At 44.9% G+C, this 17,214-nt stretch overlaps 1 protein-coding gene across 1 annotated transcript in view; it reads right to left on the bottom strand.

Moving 5' to 3' along the window:
• The window catches only part of TTC28 (tetratricopeptide repeat domain 28), a 372,574-nt gene that overhangs the window by 54,702 nt on the left and 300,658 nt on the right, over positions 1 to 17,214 (bottom strand). The window contains 3 exon segments of the mRNA XM_023762971.1: positions 12,791 to 12,956; positions 14,891 to 15,109; positions 16,062 to 16,191. Coding sequence (XP_023618739.1) covers positions 12,791 to 12,956; positions 14,891 to 15,109; positions 16,062 to 16,191 — 515 coding nt within the window.

The raw sequence follows: 17,214 nt of genomic DNA, 5'->3' as shown, positions 1-17,214 counted from the left end.
CGTGTCCTTTCTCAAATGCAAACCTCCTGCCCTGGCTATAGGACAACACCTCCACCTCTGTGGCCACACCCAGCACCTGGTCCCTTTGCACCTCTCGTCCTGTTTCTAGGCGTGCTGGGGCCAAAGTCCTCCCCGTACCTCACATCCCCATTGTGCTGCCCCCCTCCACCTCCCTACAGTGGCAGCTGTCCATCCCCTGCAGCTTGTGCTGCACCCTCCACCTCGGTTTCATGCTGCCTCGTTGGCCCGGCAAAAGCCATTGTACTTCACATGCAGCTCGAGCAGCACCTCAACAGGAAGTCTCTCCTGACTGAGCCCTCCCCAGGTACAAGAGGCCCCTCTGACCTCTGTGTGCCTCCCACTTCTCTCACAATAACTGGTAGTGGCAACTACAGGAAGGCTTCTTACGTGCCCAACTCTATCCTCCTGCTCTCCAGGCATTATCTTATTGCTACAAAAACTCCATGAGATGAAATTGCTTGTTCAAAGGTCATGCAACTAGTAAGTGGCAGGGACCAGATTAGGGGTATTTGCTTATCATTTCTCTATTAGACCGAGAGTTCCTTACGACAGGAAATCTATTGGTTTCATCTCTGTAGAGGGACAGACACACAGTATGAACACTTGCAAATGTTTGCTGAACAAACTGAACAAATAAGTGAATGGATGGATGGATGAATGTCTCAATAATTAGTTTTCTTACCAATTAGACTGCAATATCGCTTGTAATATGAAATACTGAAAATTCCAACTGCAAGAGAATAAAGATTTGGGAGTTTGGGGGGCAGGTCAAGTTGTTATCCAGCATAAATGAATGTCAGACCTTTGTTAATCTTACACCTGTGCTTCTGAGAGTCTCTATTCCTGACCCCGCAAACCTACTGGCATGTGAGCTCTGCAGCGACAGGAAATGTGTCTATTCTCTAAACTTTGGGGTCCAGAACAGTGACTGGCATTTTGGGGATACTCAGCAAATAGCTGCTAAATAAATAAATGAATAAAAGAGTGACTAGATAAAAGATTTCAAACTCTATTTAGACACAAGGCTAACTTACTTGGAAAAGTACTTCTAAAATTGTCCACACTATATTCATTCCAAACACTTCACAGCTGTTCTTTTAAGAGTTGTATCACACTAAGTGACATCTTCTTTATTTCTTCTTTTCTACCTTTTTCATATCCCATTTTGATTTAAACAACTACAGATTTTTCCTGGATTCCACATGCCCAAGCTATGTAGAAGTAGACCAGTTTATTCATATATTTTTTATATTTACCTCACCTGAAAGTTTAGTGATACACAGAAAATAATTCAGAACGGCACTGTTGTAGCTCAAATTCCATTCTATAAATACTGTTATAAACTCCAGGCAACACCCACATGTCTCAAACATAGGAAAAGCTCCATTATGATAAAAAATTTTGCATGAGGCTTGCCAAATCTAACAAGAGCTTATCCACAGTAAATACTTGCCTCTTAAGAGAGACAAATGGCTTTTCAGAAAGAGCAGTGGGTTGGAGCCTAGAGGCCTGGGTTCAAGTTCTGACTTTATTCTTTACTTGTGTGATCATAGACAGGTCAGTCTTTGAGGCTCAATTTCCTTGTCTCAAAAAGAGGGATTTTAACAGTTGTCATGTTCATCTCAAAGGGCTACTATAAAGATGAACTAAGGCATTATATGCGGAGACGCCTGGTAGATGTTATTTGAAGTACCACACATATAACAGGCGGTATTATTATTGTTAGAGCTGATACTTCATTCCATTCAGGGCTCCACACACTTTTCTTTTCCTCTTTTCTAGTCCCCGTGGGTGAAGGGTTTAAAACTCTGATGTCTCTAGTACTTTAAAACTGCTTCTTTCTTTCAAATGAAGTCAAATATACAACAGATCCAAGTCTGTTTCAAGGTTGAGCTAAAATCACCAAAGCAATTATTTAGGGAGAGTTCAGGGAATTGTATGTAAGATTAAATGATCAGTTTAATGTTTGAGTGGAAAATAGGTAAATTCTCAAGGACTGCTGAATTACATCTTTCATGATATGGCTTGATATGAACTATTTTCATTTCAAGAACTATCCAGGGTAATGAAGAATTTATTTTTTGAAAATATTCTTCAAGCCAAAGGAATTTTATTTCTCAATGAGAAACCATTCTCCTTGCTCTCGAGTTCACTAAATACAGATTGTTTAAATGATGTGTTAGACTACACTGTGACAGAATGTTTCTCTACTTTTTCATCTTGTGTATTTTTCTACATTTTTCTTTCCTCCATTTTACGGCTGAGGCCAATAGAGAATACCCAGTACTTGGAGACTCAGCGGAAGTTTCCAGAAGGGGAGGAGAGAAGTCTACTAAATTTCCAAAGGGACACCAGAAGTCTGGACAGGCAGTGAATGAGTCATTTTCTGTCTGTCTGGTCTTTTTCTCCTCCTCAAACAAGTTCATTTGAAAGCAGCAATTCTGGAGCCCCGAGAGGCACGCGGGCACTGTGTGTGAGAAGCCCTTTCCAAAGCCCACCTTTGAAGTTCAGTCCCATCTTTTAACTGGCTGTGAATCCCTGACAACTCATTGGGTGGCTCCGAGTTTCAGCTTCCTCTATTACACACGTCTAGTGAGTGTGCACACCTGTGTCTAACACATGCAAAATGGCCAACAGGGCCATTTCTCTCTTCCTTGTCCCAAAAGAAGCACTCTGGGAGGTTCCAAGCAATCTGGGAGTCAGGGTTAAAACACGAGCCATTAACTTGGCACAGCCGAGCACCCAGCAAGGCATCTTATGCATCTTGGTTTATTAATATTATTTAGTAGAAAAAGATGAATTCAAAGGTGTCCATCTACTGAGAAACCCTCTACCATGGAAAACTCATATTTTAAAGAATCTGGATTCTATTGCCTGTTTAGCTCATTTTCGAAGACAAGTTAGACAAATATCTTTTTTCCTCCTTGTAACTTTCGTCCAACTATAATTCTCTATCTCTTTTAAACTTAGCCATTTCCACACCACAATCCTAAGTCCTTACTCACTATAAACTATGCTGAGCTTTTATCTCGAGGACTTAAAACTCAACATTGAACCAAAGTAGGAGGAAGCAGACAAGAAGAAAAATACAATAAGGCATTAGCTCATGCTTGACTGAAAGAAAGTCTGCACGCACACACTCTATCCTCTGGTTCTTTTTCACTTCAGTCTGGAGTTATCCTAGTTTGCTATTCTGTGTCTTTCTTTTAAAATGCTCTTGCCTTGTACATAGCCAGACCAATTCTAGCATTGATCAGAAACTTCCCTAGCTTCAGCTTTCACATAATTATGAATAGACAGTGTTTATATGGGAAGGGGGGAAGAGACTATTCCCTGTGCACTAACTACATTCCAGCTTCTGTACTAATGGTTAATCAGACAGAACCAACCCCTACCTTCACTGGGCCTCTAGTCTAGACAGACATCACAACATAAACTCCACACAATAAATGATACTGTGATTAGGAACAACCAAGAAGGAAACACTCAGGTGCCGAGATAGAACAAAGCTATGGAAACCCACAGCAGCAAAACTTCCCAGACATAACAAAGAGCTCTTTTTAAACAACCCCAGGAGGTTTCCTAAGTTCTCTACAGGGGTGTGGCACCCAAAGCATCATTAAGGAGCAAGTTGAAAAGAAGAGGTGGCTTGCGTGGAGAGCTGAAGGAAAGGAAGCCAATGTCATGTGTCCTTCGGTCCATCTGATCTCCCGGAGAAAGGCTAGCTCCTGCCTTGAGATGACATCAGTACGTGACACAACCAGTTTCAGCCTCATCAGTTTAAATTAATCAATGTATACAGTACCTTACAGGAAGGGCTGAAATTATTTCACTGCTATGTCCTTTCATGGACAGGGTGTGTCAGTCCAGCTCGGTTTTAGGAGGAAGCCCCACTGTTGCTTGATCTACCTGGGCGACCGCAGGGGAGGAAGCAATGAGCTGCGCCTCTCAGCAATGTGCCTGTGGCAAGCCTGGTGCTGGGCAGGCAGGGAACTGAGCACGGGACAACTGGGGGCCAACTCGAGAGATGGGAAGGTGCTCGGTCTTTCCTAAAAGCAGGAAGCTTGCATGTGGGCTGCCAGAAAATGGTTATCTCCCGATGTTTCTAATTAGCAGAGAGACGCGCAGTTCACACAGGAATAAAGAAAAGGACAAGTTTACGATGATAACTTTGTCTCCACCAGACAGTATTTTTTGAAGTGACGGATCCTTAAATCAACTCTGCCTCTCCCTGCTCATTAGCAGCGACTCCTCACTGCATGAGCATAAGCATATCAAAAAGCAGCAAAGAACATCTTGTTATTTTTAAGGCCTTAGCGGATTTAATGTGTTACTGGGAAACGGAGAGTTTCGTGTGCTAGCCTCCGTAGGGGTCAGATTTTATAAAGTAGATGTTAGTTCAAGCAAGGTCTGCATTAACTACCTGATCTGGATAAGTCCACCTCTTTGAGCTCCCAGGATAATATTGTGCTTTCATGATACTTCCCAGAGGTGAGGTGGGAAGAAAAAGGCTAGAGTAATAACTGTGAAACACATGTTCTCACGTGTCATGCTTTGGTGATGACACTCTGACCACACATTCATGATGCTGTGCTGACTGTTCAGAAGGCGTCCTCCCAGCTCCCAGCACTCTGCTCTTTCACTCATCCACGCATCCAGTGAACGTTCATTGAGGGCCTCTTAGCTACTAGGCACTGTTAAGAGCAGGTAATATAGAGATAAGACATGACCAGTGGCATCATCATTGGGACTGGGATACTCTGTATGATTTAAAGTTAGCCAGCAAGTATATCAGTCTCTGTACTGTGTGCCCAAACCTTTCTAAACCCTGTTTTGGGGGAAGAAGTGGAGAAAAGCATGGGTGGGTCAGCTCCACAGCAGCATCCGCCCTTCATCCAGTCTCCTTAACGCCTTCCCCATCTTGGCTTCTACCCACCTGTGCAAGCAGTGTCTGCCTCCAGTGTGTACTTACGACACCGAGGAAGAGCAATGCCCCAGGACAGAACCCAGGGGCTCCCACACCGGCAGAAGAAAGCAAGTGCAAACTCCTGGGAATGTGCATGGTGTGCAGATGGCAAGGGGAAACCTGGCCCCTATTGGAACAGAGGGTTGACACCAGGAGGCAGAGTGGGACATATGTAATACTTTCAACTATAACGATTTTTTAAAATTTTTCCAAAGGAAAGTCCAATAACAAGTGTGAGTGAGGGGCAATGCCCGGGGTTTTGGAGCAAGAGGAAGATGAGAGGCATCGAGAGAGGTGGAGGCGTGCTTGCAGAACTTACCCACACTGTGCTGTGCTGAGCGGAGAGAGATAAGCAGGAAAACGGTCAGGCAGCAGATGCTGCCGGGCAGGGAGCATGAGGCCTGCAGGAAGAGCCCCTTATCTCTCTCCAGGACGCTACAGGTGGGGAGGGAGACTATCTCCCTGTTCAGCACATTCCCTCCTGAGAGAGCGATATTGTCCAGCCCCGCTGATGACCAGCTGGATATGTTAGGAGCTAGTAATGTAGAGACAGTTCCACCGCTTTAACCAACGGAACGTGAAGGACGAGAGGTGAGCAGGGCTTTCAATGTGCCCGACTGTTTCGCCTGGGCTCTTGGGACCCTGACCTCTGCTATGTGAAGAGTCTTGTTTGGTCACTGCCAGTCACAGGAAGATGACGCACAGGGACCTAAGCCACACAGGCAGCCTCAAGCAGAAGCCCAGCCACCTATAGACGCGGAGCCAGAAACGCATGTTTGTGGCTACAAATCTCAGAAGTGTTGAGGTGCCACGTGCCATTATTGGAGGAAAACCCAACTAGTACGGTGCGCTGTGGGTCTGACACAGTTAAAGGTGCCCCTGGAAGGACAGCCCCTCCAGAGCCTCCTCACCACTGTTCTGACGCAAAAAGCACAAGCGGCTGAAAAGCAAGGCCTAGTGAGCCCGTTCCGAGAGGAACTTGGTAGCTGTCTCGGGCTTATTTTCCTAAAGCAAGACAAGCCAGGAGTTACACATTAAATGTCTTAAATATTGATTGTTAGATGGAGCTGCACAGAATCAATCGGAAGGGAAAGGCCAGGGAATTTCACTGGAGCAAGGGGCAGGATATACAAAGTCAGGGATATTGAAATTTGATTAGTTCAAAGAATTTGTACAAAATTGGTTATGGCACCAGCCAGCCAACAGTTGATGTGAAACTCAGAGGAAAGCACTGAATGTCCAGAGTGGTCAATGGCTTTGCCCCACCTTCCCCCCCTCGACCCTTGTTCTAACAGGAATGCCATTCCAAGCTTTGGGACCATGAACAAAGGATCTGGGACAAGACAGAAAAGAAGAAATGTCTGGTGTCCAAGAGTGCCCTGCCAGGTCTTCACGGCATCTACCAAACTAGCCCCTGCCCTGTGGCAGGTGCAAACTGTCAGCCCCGGGGCCCAGGGAAGCCAGGCCTTTCGAAGTTCCAGGCTCCACCCTCGCAGAATGATAGGCGCTAACGGTTTCCCTGCGTGGCCGCTATCTGCTTTTTTTTAAAAAAATATATTTTATTGATTTTTCACAGAGAGGAAGAGAGAGGGATAGAGAGTTAGAAACATTGATCAGCTGCCTCTTGCACACCTCCTACTGGGGATGTGCCCGCAACCAAGGTACATGCCCTTGGCTGGAATCGAACCTGGGACCTTTCAGTCTGCAGGCCGAGGCTCTATCCACTGAGCCAAACCGGTCAGGGCACCGCTATCTGCTTTTTATCTTAGGGCTGATGCTGCCGGTCACCAGGTTATCCCTCCTACGTATAAATGGGAAACCGCATATCTAACAAGTCCAAGGATTCTGCTTTTTAAAAAGTTCACGAGAAATATAAACGGGATTCAATTGAGGCTATTTCAGAGGTTATACAAGACGACCAACCCCACTTATCCTTCTTGCTAAGCTGCTGATTTACACTAAGAAGCTTACCAAAGCCTTCTGAGCTCATTTTGTACTCAGCCTCTTGGAAGGAATCCAAATTCGGGAACCAGGGGCCTAAGACCAGAGTCCACAGTGTGTTCCACTCATTTCTGCAGCTGCGTCTCTTCAGTGCTCTAATCCCTAATGTGGCATCATCTTTTTTTCCCACTCAAACAGATAGCTGAGCCTGAGTGAGTCAGCCCATAGATAAAGCCTGCCTTTTGGCACTCAGTCATGTCACAAGAGGACAGCACATAAGAGACTCAGTCAGGCAAACTCACCCCAAGACTTCAGATCTTGTAAGAAAGAGGTGAGCCTCAGAAGGCGGCAGCTGAATGACTGATGTAGAAGATCATTCTTGCAGGAATAGACAGATCATCATCCTCTTGAAATTGCGATTCATTAGCTGAAGGCCTTGGGCCCTACCTTCCCTCCTTCCTGTGCCCAGGGAAGAGCTCCTCTGCCTAGAATGACTTTCTCCCCTTATTCTTCAGGGCCAAGCTCACCTCCCTAGAAGCCTCTGGAACCACTGACTTGCCCCCAAGTGGGTAGAGCGAGGCATGGCCTTCTTTGTTTAGAACTTTACAGTAACATTTTGCACATGGTCGATTAATAATTTACACATTTGTTGACTGTTCCATAGTGTGAGCTACTGTGAGGCCAAGAATTCCAGCTATTATTCATGCACATATCTCCGGGCTCAGTGCCAGCTCTGGCACAGACTGACTACATGCTCATGAAATATTTTCAAACGGGCACTACCCTGATTTAGAATGAAACGGAAAACCCTTTGTTTTAAGGGACAAAATAAATGCCCCAAAGTATTATACCTACTTTTACATTAAGAATTCTGAAAAATATTTTATTTGTAAAGTAAAACCTAATTACTTGGGATTAATTGGAAGGTCAACCTTGATTAGCAAAAAGTCAGAATTAGAAAATGTCAGAAAGATGGTTTTAAATGTTCAAAGACCTACTGTCACTTCAAATAAGCCAACGATGCAGCAATGACCGGTGCTTGGGTACTTGCTCAGAAGGACAAATATAAATAATTTAAATCAGCCTATCAATTGTCCATTTACATTGATTAAATATATCCTACTTGCAACCTTGCTTGTGTAATTCATTTGTTTAAAAAAAAATCCCTGCTTTTTTCCTCTTTTGGGGGATGGTGGTAGAATCTCTTTGAAATTGGATTATTCGTGACCTTTGGTTCATGACACCCTTTCATCATTGATCCATGCACAGCCTGCTTTCATTTATTCAGTAATTTTTAATAATGCAATAAGTGCTGCCCGGCCGGGGTGGCTCAGAGGTTGAGCATTGGACCATGAACCACAATTTGATTCTCGGTCCAGGCACATGCCCGGGTTGCAGGCTCAGTTCCCAGTGGAAGATGCACAGGAGGTAGCCAATCGATGTTTCTCTCTCCCTTCCTCTCTCTAAAATCAATAAAAATATATTTTTAAACAATAATGCAGTAAGTGCTTATAAAACCACCACCCAAAAAGAAGCTGGAGAATAACATACAAAATTATTTGTTAATTATTGGTTAACTTCCATGAAATCCATCCCCTGCCTCCCCAGACCAAGGCAAGTCCAACCCTGAATTCCAGGGCTATCACTCCCTGCTTGTCCTTTCTATACAAGTTTTATTGCCTCTAGCTGTATTCCTAAAAACATACTTTTGTTTTAGTTACTTTATCTCTGTTCAAAGCATGTCATGCTGTAGGTATTTGGGGACCTACTTTTTCACTTGATATTGTATTTCTAAGATGTAGCCACATCTCTCTCTACCGCTGTCTAATATTCCATTTGGGAACTACACCACCATATACGCATGCACTCTCTCACTGGTGGCATGTGGGCATGTGTGAGAGTTTTGCTATTGTTTACAGCGCAGCTCTGAACATTCTTGTTCATGTAAAATAGCCTCTCGTGGATGTTATACCTAAGGTATATCCCTGGACCAAAGGATCTGTGAATATTCAGCCTTAGAAGGTGATGCCAAAGTGTCTTCTGATGTGGTTATGCCAATGTACTCTCTCACCAGCCACAGCTCCTCCAACAATTTGCATTGTCAGACTTGTTAAGAATGGCCACTTATTATCAGTCTAGAACCAACTGGAATCACCAGCATTTACGAATTGGTGCAATCTAAATTAATCAGTGTTTTGAAATAAGAAAATGCATTTGCATATAAAATAACTTTCCCTGTAGAAAATTTAGAAATCCAGAAAAGCACCAAAAGAGCCCTAACTGGTTTGGCTCAGTGGATAGAGCATCGGCCTACGGACTGAAGGATCCCAGGTTCGATTCCGGTCAAGGGCATGTACCTTGGTTGCAGGCACATCCCCAGTGGGGGGTGTGCAGGAGGCAGCTGATCGATGTTTCTCTCTCATTGATGTTTCTAACTCTCTATCCCTCTCCCTTCCTCTCTGTAAAAATCAATAAAATATATTTTTTTAAAAAGAAAGCACCAAAAGAAAACACACAAGAGTTACAGGGAATTAAGATTTAGTACTCACTTACAATGAAGGAATAGTTGCCCTATTGTAAGGGTACTCTATAATTGTAGGTCATTTAAAACCCCCTGAGAGCACTCCTTCCATCTGACCTCCTATTGAACACAGCCCTCTGAGTGTTCCAACCAGTCAGCTTAGCATCCCCATAGCTACTGCACTGTCCCAGGTACCCAGGCAGCAGCAAGACTGCGGTTAAATATCAGAATTAAAAGCTGAAGATGTGCTTTGAAATTCGTAACATCTCCCTTATGAGAGGTTTGTGTTCTATACAGTGGTTTCAATCTACACCTCTTTTGATCTGGGAGGAAGGGAAGGGAATTTCTTATTAAACACTTAATAAAAGCACTTCTTTTATTCTAAATCCGTCTTCAGAAACTCCTTTGTAACACTGTACTTCCTCTCAGCAGTAAAATGCCATTAAGGAGAGCAAACACGGTCTTTAGAATAACAAGGACACCATGGCCAGGCTGTGGGTGATTGAAGGCTGGTGCTCCCCAAGGCATGGAGATTCAACTGCTAGGGGTACAGCGTATTTTACATCCACTAGAAGAAGAGCATCGGTAAACTAGCCCAAAATGAACAGAGCGTCTGCTCCCAGCGCATCTTCTGGTGACTACATTTCAAATGTACTGAATCTCACTTTGGTCCAGGAACCGTGTTAGTGAGAATTCAGAGAGGAGAAGGACATAGCACCTGCTTTCCATGGCATCGCCATCTACGAGGGAAGACACCCAAACCAGGTGATTATAAAACAAGGAAGAGCCCTAACCGGTTTGGCTCAGTGGATAGAGCTTCGGCCTGCGGACTGAAAAGGTTCCAGGTTCGATTCCGGTCAAGGGCATGTACCTTGGTTGCGGGCACATCCCCAGTGGGGAGTGTGCGGGAGGCAGCTGGTCAATGTTTCTCTCTCATCGTTGTTTCTAACTCTCTATCCCTCTCCCTTCCTCTCTGTAAAAATCAATAAAATATATTTTAAAAAAATAAAACAAGGAAGAACGAAAAAAGTGCAGACGGCACACAGAAACTACCTCTGCATGTGCAAAGGTTCAAATGGCAGGTGTCACACACCGGGGTCCCTTCATGGCCTCCTCTCAGTTCAGGCTCTAACTGTGGCCTCACAGGTTTGCAAATCTGCTGTTGTTGATGCGCCCACAGAGGCTTTGCCTCCTGGGAGCCCACTCGCATTGACCACGCCAGCCGAGCTGCACAACCAGCATGCCATTGATGATGTGCATTCTGTCTGCAAGTCGATTCACATGGGAAACCAAATGACAAGGGAAGGCAATAAGACAACCTGCGAGGTCTCCACTGAGGGCTACCGAAGGCCTTGGCACGCACGGCCTGGGATGCCTTCATCTAGTTTTACCGGGTCCTCCTCCCAAGCTCAGCTCGAATATCCCCTCCTCAAGGAAGCCTCCCTGAATAGGCTCCCGCTACATATTTTCATTACACCCTGCCTTCTCATTTAAGCACTTGCAACAGTTTCAGTTAAAAGATTTTATATGTTCTGTTGTTTATTAACTTTCAGTTCCCTGAGAGCCAGAGCCATGCTCATCTTACCATTTTATTCCCAATCTCAAGTATACATAGTTCATAGTAGGCGCTCAAATATAGGGTGTCCCAAAGAATGTATGCACACTTTGAATATTTATAGAGGCAGTGTTAAAAATATGCTCCAGCTGTTAAAGTGTGCGTGCATCTTTTGGACACCCTGGGTTTGTGGGTGGGAATAGAGGATAAGACAGTGTGCTGACTGCAAGTCCACCACGGGAACAGCCTCCAATGGGACTTCGAGTCCCTTAGCCAAGATTCTCTTTCCCTTTGACGTGTCAGAATGGGCATTGCCCTGCTTGCTCTCCTTTTCTGTGTGTGTTTCCACTGCTGGCCAACCACCTGAACACTCGCTTTGGACATGCACTACCTTTGGTCAGGTTACAATGTAATCAGACTGGCCTAAGTGCCTTTCTGTCTGTGAAAGCAGCTTTGTACACCCCCTGGCCTGACCTATTTTATGGTCAATTAAATCTCAGGGAGTAGCCTTGCTTCCAAGTCCTGGAGATTTCAACACTGTCAAGCACCTGTAATCACCACACCATTACCCAGGGTTAATGGGGATATTTCAGGATGCACCGCAGTCAAAAAAGAAATAAGACAACAATGTGTGTGTGGCTGACGCCTGTTTAGATTTCATACAAGCAGAAGCTAGCGATGACATTCTTACATGCTTCAGCTATTTTCTCAAAATATGATATTAATTTTGATAATTAGAAACAAAATGAGCAGGGGCCTGGGAGTCTGGGTGAGATCTAGATTGTTTGGATCCTGGCCCTGACACTAATTCAGCTGTCAGCAAGCCCGATGCAGTGCTGGCTTATGTTAATGAAGGAATTGGACAAGATGACCACTACGGTTACTTCCAGTCTTGACATTACACTAGCCAATGATTATTTTTCATCTAAGCACTTCTCCTCAACTTCATAAGCATCTCAAAACTCAGTCCAGCTGCTGGCAATGACCACCACACACCCAGGGGCCTGGGATAAGCATCTCTAAAGAAATCACAGCAATGTCTTAGGATTTCATGATTACAAATGAAATCATTCAAGAGACAAGCAGGAATCCTAGGGACCTGACGCCAGCTAACACAGCAGATTCTGTGGCACACGGACCTTCTCAACACTTGTCCATCGCAGGATGGAGAACTGAAACGCCGGGGAATCTCACTACCACCAGCTCTAAGGCACCCTCTTCTTTTGATTTCGCCTGTAAACTATTTTCCATATATAAAATAGTCAATCATGACCAAGTGTTTCCATAAGTATATAACTTTTCCAGTCTTTGCAAAAAGCCATTCTCTTCCCTATTCCTGATATTGGGATTCAATTTCCTTCACCTCAGCCCCCCAACAGAGAGATCCATTCACAGACCCTGTCACTGGTGCTAAGTTACTCTCTCAAACAGGCGTTCAGCTATAGCACAAACTCATCATGAATCTGCTTATAACCAAAAACTCGTCTCGGTTTTAATTAGCTGGTATGTTAAATTCAAAGTCCCAATTATGTTTAAACATTCCACAAACCCTCCTTAGAAATGGGCATCTCCAACGAGGCCCTTCCCTGTCTGAAAGGACACTACCAAAAAGAACAAACACAGCAACAAAGGGTTTGTACTCCAGAGACACACATCTTTTCCTGCTGCGGCAACTGTGAATAGACTAAGCACAAAAGTGTGAATTCCAAAAGATCTCAAATAGGATATTTACAAACACAAAACAAAGAACTCCTGAGGTTGTATCTATGGCTGGTGTACTACTTGCCTCGAGTAGTAAGACTCCACGCCCAGCGCCTCCCGCACACTGGCGATGTGCTGCTCCAGGGCCGAGCTGGTGGCTATTGGGAGGTTTGCACTGCTGCCGGCCTGGAAGTCACCGGCGTTTTCCATTGTGTTGTCACCCAGGTAGTGCTCGTGAAACTTCAGGATTCCTGAAACAAGACAGGCACGGCCAACGTTACAGGACTGGGGTTGGGGGTGGGAAAGGTGAAGGACGAGACAGCAATGCCAATGCTATGTGACCTCTCTGACAGGCAGGCCTTCCTCCAAACCATGTGAAGAAGTCCTGAAACCCACCCTCTCAAGAGGGTTTCAGAGGTTTGGTCAGTGCCCTTTTGGCAGCTTTCACCATCAGGTTTGGTGCCTGAAACAGGGAATTCAACACAGGGCTTTTGCTTTTGCTTTTGACGATATATTCTGAAGCCCCTGAAATGATGACTACTTCACAGGTATTTCAAAACGGAAACTTTCACCAACTAGGGAAAGTTTTTTTCCAGAAGAGTGCAGGAGCATGCCAGCGTTTAGTCTCCCCAGGAACTGAAATCCTGAATAAAAATATAACCAGCCAAGTGGAAACGGTGGTACTCAAAGCCCTTTCATTTCACAAAAGCAAATCAAAACCAATCTGTAGTACAAAGGCCAGATATAAACATATAAAACTATTTTTAAATAAGACTAACTGGTCAACAGTCATTAATGGATTAAAGAAGCAAAAAATGACGGCGGTATAAAGCTGACAGAACCCACAGTGGTCTTCTAGCAATAAACACAGGACATATTCTCCCATGGTAATGAGGTGTGTCAGCGCTGGAAAATGCTGGTCCTCTCTGATTTGATTAGGGCCCCAGTGAAAGCTTCAGAGTCTCATTAAGAGCAAAGAGGAACAGAAAGGGAAACAATAGGAGCCTCATTATACACGGCTCATTATTACAGGGATATGGATATACCACCTGTCAAATCATGTCCCCAAAACGTAACAACCAGAGAGAAAGAGCCTGATATCTCTGTTGTCAGCCGAGTCCTCCTGGGCATTAGTGCCCGCTGGGGGCTGGGATACACAGGGATTCATCCCACGGTGGCTGACACTCGCCAAGTCACCATGAACATCACAGCTTAAAACCTTCAGCATAAAAAGGTCAGAGGTAAAAATGTTCTTTATTGAAAGCCCATAAAAAATGGAGTTAAGGGGAAAGATTATAAGCGGTAATGCTGAGGCACGGCGTGTACAGGCACGAGTGCTTAGAACCCAAGAAGCATCTGAGAGTTGTCATCCAGCCATCACTTTTTAAAATCAAAGCGATGGAGACATAATCAAGAAACCTTATCAATTCTCCTGGCAGTTGAACTTTCTGAAATTGGCTTACAGATATTCAAGAAGCTCATTCTTCAAGATTCCCAATTAGAAGATCCACTTCCCCAGTCAATAAACTCTTAATTGGGTCTGGTGTGTCTCCAACATGGTAAAGCCATCAGCATTTTATTATGCGAAAAGTAAGGCCCTAACAGCTAGTTACTGGTTCTGTATTTAGTGAAACTGTTACAGCCTGAACATTTAATGCCAATTTAATCAAAGGAAATTTTTATTTCTGAAATAAATTTACAATGGATGAAACTGGTTAAAATGAATTCTGATAAATTCAGAAACGCCAAGCATAAGACTTCTTTTATATACTGTGAGAAGGGTTTGCCACTATTGTTTTAGTCTCTTTAACTTTACCATAACAAAGGGTTAAAACCATTAAATCATAGCTAGAAAGCACTCCTTAGGACTTACAGTCATCGCTTTATTACCTAATGAACAGCAGCTGCCTACAAACAGGACTGCTAGTGAAATTAATCCTCCTGCTCTTAGTCTTCCTTGATAAATGCTTCCACATTTGCCAGTGCGGAGCAGCGATTTCTTGGGGGAATGAGAAAGCTGGGCTGTCTTATTAATTGAATGCTCCACCATGGACTATCCACTGTGGCTGAGACTTTGCTGAAATCCCACATCAGCTTCTTAGTCTGATCTATGGTAATGCACCTCTATTCATTAGACGTTCAGTCTTGTGTATAATTGCCCTGTTCCTACAGAAAGAGATCTTACCTGCCCCAGGAGCAAGCAGCCAGCTATACAGGTAGCCCGCCGCCAGAGAATAGTACAGCACTAGTCCTCTCTGGCCATTCACCATCTCTAAGATCTGATCGATAGTGACTGGAGAGTAGGGGTCAGAGTCCTGTTGTCCAGTTTGTCGTTCTACCAGAAGATCCGCAAACGCCCTCGTCCGTCCTCTTTCTGCCACAGCCAGGGCTTCGTCATGATGGCCTACGAGATAAAAGGGACAGACTGAGGACTCCATGGGGTGTGTGCTTACAGAGAGGGCCATCAGCTACAGAGATCCTGGGCAGAAGCCTCACTACCCCCGCACTCCAATGTATGGCAGCATCTCAGTTCAGCCTCAGATGATAGGTGTAGTGTCCCCTCTGGTAAACCCGTATTTTCAGATTCCACACCACCCTAAGGTCTCGGCCTTCCCCTGTCTGGCAGCCATACCACATGAGAGCCAGCTTTGCCACACTTTAGGGGATTCATCCTTAGCATCTGCTCCACATCCCGAGGTGCCTCCCGGCCTCCTGGCTTCTGAACCCACTCACTGGGCTCTTTGGACGCTGGTTACCCTCTGACTTTCCTGCTCAACTCTGATTCTGATTTGACTTTGGCAGATGAGCCCTATAGGACTTGGCTCTTGACTATCTCTCCTCAATGCAGCTCCTCTACACTTCACATTGTCCAAGCCCACCCGCTCATCTCCCCACCAGGTTATATCTCTGTGCCTCTGTGCATGCTGGTCCCTCTGCTGAGTGGGTCCTCCCCCCTTTCACTGACCTTGTCTCAGAAAGAGGGACCCTAATAGTTGCCCTGCCCATCTTAAAGGTAAAGATTAAATGAGGCACTGAATGTGAAGATGCCTGGGAGGCATTATTCAAAGCACCATGGATATAGCAGGTGATTATTGTTCGAGCTGATAGCTCATTCCATTTTGGGCTCCCATACACTTCTCTCTCCTAATCCCCACGGGCAAAGGGTTTAAACATCTGAGGTCTCTAGTTGTTTGAAATTGCTTCTCTCTTTTAAATTTTCCCTCAGTCTTTCAATCCAACTTCTAATCCAACACATTTTTTGGTGTAACAACAAATCATATTTCATCACAGCAATCACTAAACGACTAAGATATGCAAGCCCACACACTCAAGGTGGGAACCCCAGCTGCTCTCACCTAGGCTGACGAGCACCCGTTGCAAGGCCTGGTAGGATGACGTCTGCAGGTCAAAGAGGGAGAGTTTGTAGTCCGTGCTCAGCTGCGCCTCATGTCGTATTGTTTCAAACAAGGCCGATGCCCTATAGAGCTGCAAGGAGGGGAAAGGGAACGTTATCCATTCCCCAGAAACCACACTCCAGCCACTCACTGACTAAAAACAACTTTTGCTCGCATCTTGGTGTACGACCTAAAAAAATTTTTTAAAGGGTGGTAAGGATGAATTTTATTTCCAGGTAGGTCCTAGTGGAAAGGCATCAGATCATATACCTGGTAAACTAGTTTACGGTATGTAATCAATTTTTAACAGATAAAGGGAATTATTTATTTTTAATCCTTACCCAAGGATCTTTTTCCATTGATTTTGAGAGAGTGGAAGAGAGAGGGAAAGACAGAAATATCGAAGTGAGAGAAACACATCAATTGGTTGCCTCCTGCACGTGCCCCAACCAGGGCCCGGGCCTGGGAAGAGCCTGCAACCAAGGTCCATGCCCTTGACTGGAATCGAACCCAGGACCCTTCAGTCTGCAGGCCGATGCTCTATCCACTGAGCAAAACAGGTTAGGGTGGATAAAGGGATTTAGAAGACAGGTTATAGACTTGTAGTCTGAAAGTTGTAAAACAAAATATCAGCTACTAATCCAACCAAGTGCTGATTTTGAATTTTAAAAAATGTCTCTCCTCTTGTCATCAAGCAACCATAATTCAGCACACACACTTCTCAGTGCCTAAGGACTGAAGTGGGAACAGGTGTGATGCAGGCGGGCTGGGAATAGATGAGGGGGGAGGGCGAGGGGCGGGGAATGAGATGAAGGCCGTGCACTCCCAGGAGAGGCATAGCTTTCTGTAGGCAGTTCAGCTGAATCAAACACTGGCCTCCACAGCAGTGTCCCAGGGTCAGGTCTTTGCTGGACCAGCCGCCCTAGAGCCACGCACACTATCCTGCTGCTCTAAAGGCTTCTCTATCAGTGAGATCACAAAACTCTTCTGATATTTACATGCTGAAAATACAGTGTCAAATGTTAAGTTCATGCAAATTTAAAAAACAGAATGCTAAGACTAAGAGACACACCGGGAGAGAGGGATGACTCCCAGCTCTGCCACTGACCAGCTG

Source organism: Myotis lucifugus, unplaced genomic scaffold, assembly GCF_000147115.1.
Source record: "Myotis lucifugus unplaced genomic scaffold, Myoluc2.0 scaffold_269, whole genome shotgun sequence".
NCBI lineage: Eukaryota > Metazoa > Chordata > Mammalia > Chiroptera > Vespertilionidae > Myotis > Myotis lucifugus.
Note: the sequence above shows the minus strand (reverse complement) of the source record. Positions and strands in the feature narration are given on the sequence as shown.